Genomic DNA, 13436 nt, shown 5'->3' with positions numbered 1-13436 from the left:
CCTGAGATGTCCCTCAAACTGTTAGGGCTTTAAAGGCTAAAAGAAATATTTTAAATTGAGTCTAGAAACTAGATTACAGTAGTATGCTCAGATTTCTTGTGTTCCAAATTATTATCTGGCCACAACATTTTTAACCATTTTTTAAAAATTTATAGTCTGTATATTAACATTACAGAGACAGTGGGGCAGTATCCATCATGGTAAATAAACAGGACATGGAAAACCAAGGCCAGAAATGGTTACTGTGATGACATGAAAGGATGAGCATTTTTTACATCAGCCCAAACCTCTGGGTGAAATCTCACTCAGTGGATTTATGAAACCAAGTCATCAAAACAATGTCCATGAACACTACAGTATCACTGGATATTTCTTTTGATGCTCATTGCAGCTCAACAGGGAAAGGAACAGTAAGGCCTCTGACTATCAGAGGATGATTACTTTCCCCAGCCATTTGCTATACTCCTGTGAGGAAGCAAACAAACAAAAACAAAAGCTAAAGTGGTTTGGATTAGAAGGGTATTAGGGAACAACAGAAGGAATTGGGGAAGTCTCAAGTGGGTAAAGAGAAAGCAGTGTATTTACAGGAACAAATAATCCAGAGAGAAATTAATATATTTTGTGTTTTGGTACATGGCTGTATGAGAGGGGAATGAGAGGGAGAACTGCATGTTCAAAGGAGTGGGTTTGTGTCATGCCATCACGTAGAACTGCCAGTATCACTTTCCGAGACTGATCAAAGATACAGAAACACTGAAATAAGAGTAACCCACAACCCCTTACCTTTCAGTCACTTGAGAAGAACACCACAGAATGTGGTATTGTAAGGTCTAGGAGAAACCATGGGGTTGCAGTCCTTGGTGGAGGCAATCCAATAGTCTAAACAAGGCAATTTTGGCTGCAAAACTGGACTGGAGTGCAGGCTTGAAGTAATCTAAATAATAATCCATACTGAGTGAATAAAATACTCTAGGTTTTCTTCCATTATATGTGCTGTTATTGGAAAAAATGTCCATCCATACATTCAAGAGAGTTGAACTGTGTCTCCACTTCTTTATTCTTGTCCTTGGCATATATCCTGCAAGGAAAAAAAATGGGTAATGAGTCTTTGGTTACTAACAACAAATACTGGAATAGTATATCTAAAGTTCACCAAAAATGTTTGCTTCCACAAGTGCACTGTGGAATCTTGCTTGAATTTGGGGGACTGTAGTCCCTCCTTTCTACACAAGGAATAGTTTCCTATGATCTATGGATAGCAACATGTAGGGAGAATTGAGAAGCAACTAAAGTAATATCATAATGAATGGGAGACAGTCTGTGACCAGTGGTGTTTGAATGCTCCGGGGTTTTTTGGAATAAAAGGAAAGAGGACATTTAGGTTTCAGAAGTATGTTTTTCCTTTTTCCTTAGTGACTCCCTCTTCCTTGCTTACCTGAGCAGGGTACGTTGTCCTTGCTGCAGGGAAATTCAGGTTCCTGGTGAATGCTTGAGTGTGGAGCCCCGAGGCATGGTACCTGTAAATTTCTGAGAAGATAAGTGTTATGGATCTGTCTTTAAAAAAAGTCTCCTTAGCTTTTTGATGTTGATTAATTGTGCAAAATTCATTCTGAAATTAAACAACATTCAGAAATGTGCAGTATGGGGTGGGGGCAGAGAATAATGGCCAAGCTAGTTAGCTCTAGAAGTTTCTGAATGCACTGTCTGTGCAGGTTCAAAACCCATTTGTGTAAGGTACCAGGACCATGCAGAAGAACCCTTAATTCTAAACCTGAAAATCCAGGGAAATTTAGCAGGGAAAAGTACAGAAGTAACCCCTGAGTTTATTTCCCAGTTGTGAATGGATCAAGGGAACAATTCCCCAAAATCAATGGCCATATGTATTGAGAGAGATAATAGTCCAAACAGTGTCAATTTGAGCAATTGTGTTTAGTTTTGCTATCATATGCGCTTATAATCTTCCAGGAAACTAATATAAAGTTGTTCCAGTTTCATGATACAAGCACTGCTTCTTTGGTTGAAACATTTAATACATATTTTCCAAGGTTCAAAATTAAGTATAAAAAGCAACCTATAGAACTCCCCAGTCCTAAACCTCTTCCTCACTCCAGGTGTTATACTGTTCATAGTCTTTGGCCTCCTCAAGTTTTAACTCTTCATATCATTAATTTATATCCCTACAAATCTGAGTCCAAACCAAATGCTCCTCATCAAGTTTCTACAAACAACTGTATGCTGTTTTCTTCAAATGTAAACCCTGCCACTGCTCTGATAGGGTGGGACAAGATGAACCATGTTGGGCATTATGGCTTTGTGTTCCTCCTGAGTTTCCTTCTTAATGCATCTTCAGCATGTTTTCTCAGCACCCATTCTCTAGATTATAAGTGTTCTTCTCAGTTTTCCTCTTCTCTTCCAGGCGGACTTCAAGCTGTTAGTCCTTTCCAGCATTTCTTGTGCCCACTTTAGCTTCATAATCTCCTGACTGTTTTCACTTGAAATCCAGGCTGAAGGTATTCTTCTTGACCTATTGTGGTGACACCATTTCTTCTTATTCCTTAATGTAGAATTCCCTTATGTTGCTTACCTCTCTCCCTTGTTTACCTCTCTAATTAGGGAAGGTATCTTGATATAAAAACAAAGTAGTTTTCACACTCTGTTGACACACTGAGATTGTACAATCACTTCCTACACACATTTTTTGAATGTCAAGTCTTGCTCAAACCGACTAGCCTTTGTTTCAGATCAGTGTGCCATACATATATTCTAGGTCAGACACAGGTATTCTAGGCAAAAAACTAAAATTTGAAAATTGCACTAATACTACTGCAATTTTAAACATTTATAGCCTTAGTGTTTTAAAATTTTCATGCTAGCAAAATTTATGCTTAGCAGTATTAATACAATTATGCACTTACTTTTTGGTTTGGATATATTTACTCCCAACAAAACTACTACAGTTTTTTCACATCCTTATAACTTATTGTTAATGCAAAACACAACAAATCTGAAAACAAATAAATATCTTTCTTTGAAACGGGCCTTTCTGTTTTAGTAATTATAATACCCAAGCTATCTAACAGAGTAACCTGTGCAATTTAAAATATGAAAATTTGAGAACCACATCTTCCTAATTCCTTTCTAAATTAGTTCTTTTTGCCTTTCTTGACCAAATATCAGTGTTATTTTAGCTGCTACCAGCCTTATCTACACAGTAGCTACATATTTCTTCAGGGTAGGTCCAAAACAACCTGCAGAAATAATCCAGTTTGAGACTGCTTTAACTGCTTTGGCTCAATGCTAAGGAATTCTGGAAACGGTAGTTTTGTGAGACGTTTAGCCTTCTCTGTCAGAGAGCTCTGGTGCCACAATAAACTATAGTTCCCAGGATTCTCTAGCATTGAGCCAGGGCAGTTAAAGCAGTGTCGAACTGGATTATTTCTGCAGTGTGTTTTGGACTGTAGATTCTACAGTAGGGCTGGTTTCAGTGGACGTTTTCTTGAGGCAAGACCAGACAATTCAGTCTCTCTGAACATGGTGTCCTTCCAGTTCTTCTTGTTACCATTGGGTTAATAAACTGGTTTTAAATTTCCATTGGGTGGTTTTGAGTGTGTATTAGCATGCTAATCTAGAAGACCTTTAGGCAAGAATGGTATTTTATTGGTAAAACAGAAAGTTAAGAGAAAATACATGACCAGCAATAATGGGTGCGGTGGCAAAAATGTTACTGAAATATGTTTTTGAGATTCACTTTTGGCAAAGACTGACTCAGCCTTACATGACAGGTAATATGCAAAGAGATCTTGTAGAAACTCGAGATTAAATGAGATTAAATGAGATTTAAGTCAACTTTCTCAGATGCATGGAGTAAAGTGCCAAGGAACAGACCTTTATAAGCAGACTGTGTGTGTGAATAGAAATGTAAACTTATAGGTATGATGTTGAGCTGATGAGGTTCAGTGGTTGTTGGAAGGGGTCAAATGCAGGAGAAAGGATGTTGTCTAAAGCCAAGGTGAGTAGTTAATTATATGAATGGTGGTGGGAGTTATCAAAATGTATTGTGATGCTAGATGGGAAGCAGAAAGGAGATGTGATGAACTGGCCAAAAGAGCCCATGAGGCTGGGCTGTTAACTAGTGTTATAATATGGGTAGTGTGCCAGGAAACCAGCATCTCTGTACAACCCATGACTGGAGGTTGTGGATATACAGTGCGTCTGTGTTATACGCGGGTACACTATATATGGCTTTCAGCTTACGCTGAAAGCCGTGCGCTGGAAAAGGGAATGGCGCATGCACCACATGTATGAGCCCCATTGTTTTCAGTGAGGCTTGAGCATTTGCAGAATTTCCCTAATGCAGGAGTGGTGGTCTGGAACGAATCCCCCGTGTAAGGGAAGGGTGTGCTGTATTCCAATTCTGATCTTTCTCTTTCCAATCTTCCTATGTAGTGTTTTGTTGTTCAGTGTCCATTGTTCTGAGGTCTCAGATGGACTGCCATCAAGGTTTGTCACTTCTTTCTCACATACAACTACTTCACTTTTGGGAATAACATATACTTTAAAGTTAATGGTACTGCCATGAGCACATGCATGGCACTTTAATATGGCAAGCACTTCACTCGATTTATCTGAGAAAACAGACTTAAGTCTATGAAAGCTTATGCTACCAACTTCTTTCTTTCTGTTAGTCTCAAAGTGCTTGAAGAACCCTTTGCATACTGATCCAGAATAACATGGCTATGTCTTTGAAATCTACCACGATGACAGTTAATAGTCAGTGTTAATTGAATCTAGAGCCATAAACAGGACTCTCTTCCTGCAATTAATTTCTTTTAGAATTCATCAGCAGAATAGGTTAACACTTCAAAAATAATGCATCTTTAAGGCAAGCAGCTTTTCAGCACTAGATATTTATTTATATTTGATATAGTCCTCCCATGAATATTCAAATAACAAAACTGCAAATGAAAGGATGGTCAGTAAATATTTTGAAATCTGCTGGTCCATGGACCTTTCCTAGAGTCTTCCACTATACAAATAAGTGTTATATAAAAGGCCACTAACGAGGTTTACAGGGGGCAAGGCAGGCATGATTTTGGGGGTCCTTTCCTGGTTCTCTTCCTGTGGGGAACTCAGGTGAGGAGAATGACAGTTTTTGGGCAGAGAGTACAAGGAACAGAGGAGACCTCTTGCTCTGTGAGGGCCTCATCTATCCCCTTCAGAGCCCTGCCTGAATATCCAAATTTGCAGCCTTCTCTGATGGCAAACTAGAGTTCTAAAAATCCCATTTACAATCCCAAGCCATTTACGACATTGCAATGTTAAAAGAAATGCTATAAAATCAAGCAAAAAACAAAACAAATAAACAATATTACGTTTTACAATCGTCACTATAATATATGATCAGTACGTTGAAATAGGATAATATACAGCATAATGCTTGACCACTACAGTAAAGTTATGTCTATAAAGGGCTTTTCCATCACACTCTGGAATCCACTATAACCTAGTGGTTCAAATAGACTAGGTACTTGTCTGTTTGTGCCACCAGCTACTTGTGCATGTTATCTACACATTAAGTAATGTAACATAAAAAATACAGTTATAAAAATATGTGCTTTGTTGGTGATGTCGAAATTCCTGTTCATGACAACTGCTAAAAAAACACTTAGCTTTTATTTAATGTCATTAGACAGGGCTCATTTTTGAATAGTATCATTGTAAAAAAATAAAATAAAAATTACAAACTCCCCCCATTAGGAAGTGAAACCTATGTTGACAAAATAATATAGATCCCCAAACTGAGAGGTTCTTTGGGTTATACCAATAGGATAATAAACAGATTTGATCATACTATGAAGTACATAAGCAAAGACGAGTTATACATTATACGAACACAATCTGTTGGCTTAAGAAAAAACACCAATCATCTGAAAATCCTGAAAACAGCATCAGAAATTTCTTTACCATATTACTCATTTTTGAAAGTTTTCCCTAAGAGTTTTGTATTTTGCTGCTGTTTCTCCACTTATGTAGAATGTTGCTAGAAAAGGGCACTGCTATGAATTATACATTATGTATTTGAAAGGGAGTAAAAATCATGCTGGAAAGTAGTAATGCCCAAAAGAATAACATTAGGATTTTGTATATGTACAATATATGAAGAGAGAGAAAAAGAGAGAGCTCTTGTCTTAAAACAGTGTACCTTTGGAAGGAGCTGAATTGCCTGTAGAATTCTTTGTCTGTGTCCAGAATTAAGTATTCCAATTTCCAAGAGATCTTGGTCCTCCATAACATTGCTTCCCTAAAACAATGTAATGATATTGCTTTAGTACTTTCCTTAATTCGACAAACCAAATGTGAAACTTAAAACATCACTACTAGATATGTAGCACTTTTGTTATTTCCTATGTATGTAGATATATAGATACCATAGACAGTACTTCGTATTTCAGATATTCACAAATCATTCAACAGAAATGAGCAGAGGATCACCACGGTAAAGCAGACCTTCTTCACAGTTCACAATTCTGTTTCCAAAAGGATACTATATTAGAATTAATTTATTTGAAATAGATCCTGCATTTGAAATAGACTGAATTTGTGTCTTGTATACTACAATAGCCTTACATGGGTAGTTCTGAGATAAATTATGAAAGAAAGATTTGGCATTTAAGAATAGGAAGGGCATCATATGCATACAGTCACTTTTTCTGTCTTGAAAGAAAGAGGAAGCATTAATTTTGGGTGTATCATATCTCTAAACAAAATATCATCTTGCTCAGTTCCCATTATCTGGAAGATGCTGTGATTATTTCACAGAAATATACTCAGGAATTCTTTCTTTCTTTCTTTCTTTCTTTCTTTCTTTCTGGCATTTATTAATCACTCCTCAAGCCACCAAGGCCTTTGAGGTGATGTACAATATGTTAAAACATTTAAAACATTAAAATACATTAAAACAATTAAACTAAAACCCCTCTTTTTAAATATAATTTTAAAACCACAGGCAGTTTTAAAATATAACTGTTCCTTTACTATCTAGCAAGTTTTGCTGCTTACAGATAAAGTTGGAACTGATTGTCATGATTGGCAATGCTGGTAAGATTGTGAGATAATGAGAGGTTTAATATTGAACAAACTGCTACAAAAACTGCATTTCATTAGAGAGTTAACTGGAACTATCAAGTATGTGAACTAACAGGAGACCTTACTCAGAATGTTTTAAAAACACTTGCTACATGAGTTCAATAGGCAATTAAAAGGGGGAAAACAAGTGCTATATGTCAGAGGAAGCAACTACAAAATAAAGGAACAAAAATCCATGCCCACTTTGATTCTAGTGTTGTTGGAATACATGATGTACAACTGTTTTCACAGTGAAAGTGTTTCTTTTACGCTTTAATGTGATTCTGAAAACTCACTTTCTATTCTGCAGTTTCCTGGAAAAACTGATTTTTCCTGTTTTGTTTTGTTTTTCCAACATGTATTTCTGTCAGATTGGTGTGGCATTGAGGGGTGAGGTAGTTAGGGCTGGGACAGATTGCAGGCATCTTGCCATTTTTTTTTTTATTATTATTTTGCTCACTTGCAACAGATCAGTCAAAGAAACAAATCCAGCTTCTTTTCTCCTACAGATATAGATTCAAATTAAAAGTACGTTTCTGTCTCACATCAAAGTCCAGGGGTTACTTTTGCTGCTTCTGAAAAGTCCTGGCTATGGGAAGTACTCAGAAATGGGGGGAAGGACCAGAAGGGGCTGGAGAAGCAGGGTCAGTAAAGCATCACACCGAGAAAGAAGGAGCATGTTCTGTAGACACCAATCTTAATTCAATTAAGGACTCAGAGTGGAAAGGGAAGTGAGGGAAACAACAATTTTATTTTTTCTTTCTCCTTCTCCTCAGAGCTACCTGTGTCAGGAGACATTTAAAGATCCCTCATTTACTCATTGAGGTGCATAAGTGGGAAAGATGGGGGAGCCATCGAATGGGAATGCAAGGTGGGAGGTAAGACTGAAAGAAAAACAAGAAAGGCTACTGATTTATAGGTTTATGCATAATAGAAGGGGTGGAGTGCATGGGAGGAAACACCCTACCAATACAATTTGAATCCAGATTTTTACAAGTCAACATGGCATAAACAGGGTGAAAGCTGGGCAAAATACTGCACGCTGGCGACACTGCAACAGGCAACTTGAAGGCACATACTGTACACATACAAGAGGAACAAATGATGAGTAAAACCTTTTCAGAATTTAAACTCTTTAAGGCCTTTCTGTTTTCTGAGCTTTCTAATGGCTAATTTCTTAAAACCTAAGCTGAATAAAGTGATCAAGAAGGCAACTTCCAGTTTTGATAATGTGTTCGTTAATACTGTAAGATTAAATTTAAGCCCTTTAAGACAATGATGCAATACAGTTACAATTCTCTGTAACAAATGTAATACTTCCTCATCAATTATGAGTCTTCTATCAAGACATTCAATTGAATGTGAATCAAATAAAAGAGATTTTTAAGAGGAAAGCTGCTAATAATGTCAACAAAGCAAACAAATACTTCTTCCTCATGCCCCGTCTATTAGAAAATAACTATGGGGCTGGAATAAATTCCTGGAGTAACTGTAATAAAATTACATTCCACCTAAAGATAGTAATGTTGCAAAATATTATCACATAAAGGTGTTAGAATAGGGAGAAAACTTCACAAAAGCTGAAGAACTGCCTAAAAATGATGTCACAGAAAAGGAGAAACTTCAGAGAGCTTGGGACTCCAAGAGGATGGTATTCAGCCTCAGGCTGAGATCCCTCAACCCAGGACTATATATGCAAAGACATAATTATTAACAGCTTGTAGCAGTAAACAAACCATGAAGCAGTGGTTCTTAACTTTTAATTCTCTAGATGTGTTGGACTTCAACTCCCAGAACTCACAGCCAGCATGACCAATGGCCAAGACTTCTCAAGAACCAATATTTGAGAACCATGACACATAATATACTCATCTATTAAAGTGCTAATTATGACTACGGGCCCGAACAGACAGGCCAAAGAAAGAAAGAAAGAAAGAAAGAAAGAAAGGAGCTGCTTCAGGTCACTTTGGAGGTATGCTGTTTAAATGATACATGCTTCTTAAGAGGCCGGAAGCTGCACCAAAGACACACTCCAGTCCTAAGGACTGGAGCACAGCTTTGGCACAGCTTCTGGCCTCTTAAGATGTGTGTGTCATTTAAACAGCGTACCTCCAAAGTGACCCAAAGCAGCTTTATTTTGGCCTGTCTGTTTGGGCCCTGACTCATGTCCAAACCAGAGAACAGAACCAGAGACAAAGAACTGTAGGTTTTCATTCAAAAGCAAACCTACTTCTTTGTTTGATTCAATTTCTCCCATTTGGCTCTTGGGTCTTCCTGTAGATAAGAGGAACTAACATTTCCTGATCAAAGAAAGTGGACAAAACTGGCCCCTAACTAAGCTGTGCTGCCTTGAGAAGCACTCTTGACAGGAATGTAGCTGGGGGAAGAAACAAAATGAGGGCACTCACACCAAAAGAATTCTGCTGCTCCCTATGAAATTTCCCTTCAGTTCCCTTCAAACTGCAATAACCAGCTGGAGTAAGCAGTGGGAGCTTCCAACCAACATTCCAGGCTTAAGCCAGTATATGACATCAAGTGGCACCACTCCATGCCCTTAATTCAGCTGGTTTGCAGATGGCCTGGGTGAAATGAGAGGCACCCTTCTCTCCAACAAGGCCTCTTTGGGTAGACTAACCAGAAAATTAGCAGGATAGAAATTATCCTAGCTTGTCACTCCTCTAACAAGTAAGAATTTTAAGTTGTTTTCTAGTCTTAGAAGAGCAGCAAAATAGATTCTGAGTTGATTTAGCATACTTTCTCCATTAAATTTATTACTGCAGCTTTCAGGGAAAGCCCCAAAGAAGCAATTGGGTATTACAAACAATCAGTTAGCAAGGATGAATACCTGCTAAAAGAAAACACAGCACTTTTACAACTTTCTGAGGTGCCATCATCCTTCTCTTTGAGCAGATGGGAGAAACCCCATGATCAGAAAGCAACAGTAAAATAGCAACAACAGAAAAAGAAGAAAAGACTATATGTACAGATCAACAAAGAATATGCTTTTACACAAAGAGAATGTAATGCCTAAGTGTGATCACTTCCAGAACAGGCTTACTTGCATTCATCTGAGGAAATGACTTCATCAGACTTCTCTCCCCATGTCCATTCCCATGTCCTATGTCTTGATTAGTTCAGATTTTAAAATGGAAGGCAGGGAGAGTCAAAGGACAGATTTTTGAAAGCTAGGCAACAAGAAGGTTGCCTTCCAGCTTCAAGGGATCTTGGATGAGATGGATTTTCTGGACCCATTTCAAACCGGTTTCCGGGCGGGCTTTGGAGTTGAGACTGCCATGGTTGCCCTGGTCGATGATCTCCGTCTGGACATGGACAAGGGTAGCGTGTCCCTGTTAGTGCTCTTGGACATCTCGGCGGCCTTCAATACCATTGACCATGGTATCCTTCTGGAACGCCTGGGAGAGTTGGGTATCGGGGGCACTGCGCTCCGGTGGTTCCGTTCCTACCTCTCGGGTAGATTCCAGATGGTGCAGCTGGGGGACTGTCGCAACGATAAGAGGGCCCTTACATCTGGTGTCCCTCAGGGAGCGATTTTGTTCCCCATGCTATTTAACATTTACATGAAGCTGCTGGGAGAGATCATCCGGAGACACGGGGTGCAGTGTTATCAGTACGCTGATGACACCCAAATATGCTTCTCTGTGTCTCCGACTGATGCAGTGACCAGGGATGGCATCTCTCCTCTTAATTCTTGTCTGGAGTCGGTAATGGGCTGGATGAGGGAAAACAGACTCAGCTTGAATCCAGGGAAAACGGAAGTACTCATGATAGGCTCTCCTGGCCCAGGGAAGGATATTTGTCCACTTGTCCTGAATGGGGTCATGCTCCCCTTGAAGAACTCTGTTCGCAATCTGGGGGTGCTTCTAGACTCGTCGCTCCACCTTACATCTCAGGTGGATGCGACAGTCAAGAGCACCTGTTATCAGCTTCGGCTGATACGCCAGCTGCGACCCTACCTGAGCCGGGGGACCCGGAAACGGTGGTACAGGCTCTGGTAACCTCTCAGTTAGATTTCTGTAATGTGCTCTACATGGGGCAACCCTTGTACAAAACTCGGAAGCTACAATTGGTTCAGAACATGGCAGCAAGGCTGGTCACTGGATGCTCCAGGACCAGCCATATAACACTCATACTGCAAGATCTTCACTGGCTGCCTATTTGCTTCCGGGCGCAATACAAAGTGTTGGTAATGACCTATAAAGCCCTAAATGGCTTGGGCCCAGGGTACTTGGAGGACCGCCTCTCCCCATACAGTCCGCCCCACACTCTCAGATCAGGCGGAAAACATCTATTAAGAGTTCCCATGGCAAGGTTTGTGTCTTCTTCACAAAGGGCATTTTCCATCGTGGCTCCGCAGACCTGGAACTCTTTGCCCGACAAGCTCTGCTCAGCAACCTCCCTAGATCTTTTTATGAAGAATTTGAAGACCTTCTTCTTCCGTCAAGCCTTCCCCCTTGTGCCTTGATGTTATCCCTTTCTCTCTATGCACTTTGATCGATCCAGCTAATTTGTTTATGTGTTTTTATGGGTTTTAATTGGTTTTTTATATTGAATGATTGTATAGAATGTTTTTTAGAATTGTTGTATTGTTTTTAAGTGTTTTTTTTTAAAGTGGTATGGGTGGGTTTTCTATTGTCGGGTTATGGGCTTTCACTTTGTATTGTCTTTTGATGTTAAATTTTGTAAACCGCTATGATCTCTAAGGAATAGCAGTCTAGAAATAAACTTTCATTCATTCATTCAAGATACATACAGTATGTGCATAAATACATACATAAGGCTCTTGCAGCATAATTCTGTGTTGCTTTGATTTTGAAAATATGGAAATCTACTATACTAATTTTGGTCCAATGGAGACCTTTTGAGTCATCTTGTCTGTCCCACAAACTACTAATTCTGTGCACTTCAGCATGGAGTCCCCTGCCATTCACCACACACCTCCTCCAAGATTTGACAGAGGCCATTCTATGTGCTGAACCTCCCAAGGTCTTGTGCACATTCTTTAAGGACTGGCACTGCTGTTCTTCTTGCTGCCCCATGTCATCACTAATAAGAGAGAGAGCTTCAAATTGATTCTAGAGGTCCAAACTCACAGAATGATCCCTAGTCTTTCTACTTCTTTGTGTCACATTACTCCAACTGTCTCCCTCCTGGGTATGGGAACTGACTTTCTCCCCAAAGACATCCCCAGGTGTTCCTCAACCAGGACAGTGTTCTCCACTTTGTCCAAGCGTTCTATTTCTTCTCTTCCAACAGGGCAATCAAACAGCGCTTGCTGCAAGTACTGTATAGTCCTACAGATCCTCTGGCAAAAAAAATAAACCTGTCATAGATGTTGCAGGTTACTGTAACATCTCCATCACTGTTCATATTCATCACCCTATATACACAATGGCAGAGATGTCCAGGCTTACCTCTCAAAATTTTTCTCTTCTTGTTTCTCAACCTGCAGAATACACACACACACACACACACACACACACACACACACACACACAGCTAGCGACTACTAGCGCTTCCTCCAACCAAGTCAGTGACTCTTCAGAAGCCTCATCCCTTAGAGAAGGCATAGGAAACCTATGGTCCTCCAGGTTCTGATGAACTATCATTCTCATCATGCCTCACCACCAGCCAAGCTGAAGTTTTAGCCAGGCTCATGAGGGCTTGGTTGTAGCTCTTCCCTTTATGGTGAGTATCGTCATAATGGGAATTGTAGTTCATCAGAACCTGGGGGGGCATAGGTTCCCCATCTCTACCTTATAGCATGTATTCAAGGAGCACACAAAAATAAATTTAAAAAACCACACAAACTGCCAAGCAAGCAGCCTTGACCCCCCCCAAAAACACAAGCTCACCTTCTCCCTCAGAGAGACAGAAAAGGTCCTTCTATAAACCTACAAGGAGGGCCTGTCAATTAGTCCTTCTGCCGTCCCAGAAGAGTACTCATCAAGAGTCATTATGTAGTCATGCAAATACATAATTTTTTTCTGGATACAGTTATTTGCTGACATAAGAACAGTAGACAAACTCCAAAGGCAGAAGCCACAAACAAGACATCTGAAATGTTGACGTACCATAATAAGAGGTAGACTGTCTTTAAAGTATTTGGCACCTTAATTCTATGATCAAAATTACTCTCAGAAATGAAATCATTTGCATTTAAGTATCTTAGCACAGAACGCTTGAAGCAATGTAAAAGTGCATTGGCATCACTTTGTGAAAATGAGCAAATAACCTGAAGAGCAAGAAGTGAAAGTATGAATGCTACTTAAAATCTGATCTCTTCATTTGAA

The 13436-nt window shown here is 39.5% G+C and overlaps 1 protein-coding gene across 7 annotated transcripts in view; it reads right to left on the bottom strand.

Annotated features, from left to right (window-relative positions):
* Positions 1-13436, bottom strand: part of ANKS1B (ankyrin repeat and sterile alpha motif domain containing 1B) — a 448976-nt gene that overhangs the window by 187264 nt on the left and 248276 nt on the right. For all 7 annotated transcript variants that reach the window (XM_042467953.1, XM_042467951.1, XM_042467950.1 and 4 more), the window contains exon 16: positions 6203-6301. In XM_042467953.1, the coding sequence (XP_042323887.1) occupies positions 6203-6301 (99 nt within the window). The remainder of the gene's footprint in view (positions 1-6202; positions 6302-13436) is intronic.

This window comes from Sceloporus undulatus, chromosome 5, assembly GCF_019175285.1.
Source record: "Sceloporus undulatus isolate JIND9_A2432 ecotype Alabama chromosome 5, SceUnd_v1.1, whole genome shotgun sequence".
Taxonomy (NCBI): domain Eukaryota; kingdom Metazoa; phylum Chordata; class Lepidosauria; order Squamata; family Phrynosomatidae; genus Sceloporus; species Sceloporus undulatus.
Note: the sequence above shows the minus strand (reverse complement) of the source record. Positions and strands in the feature narration are given on the sequence as shown.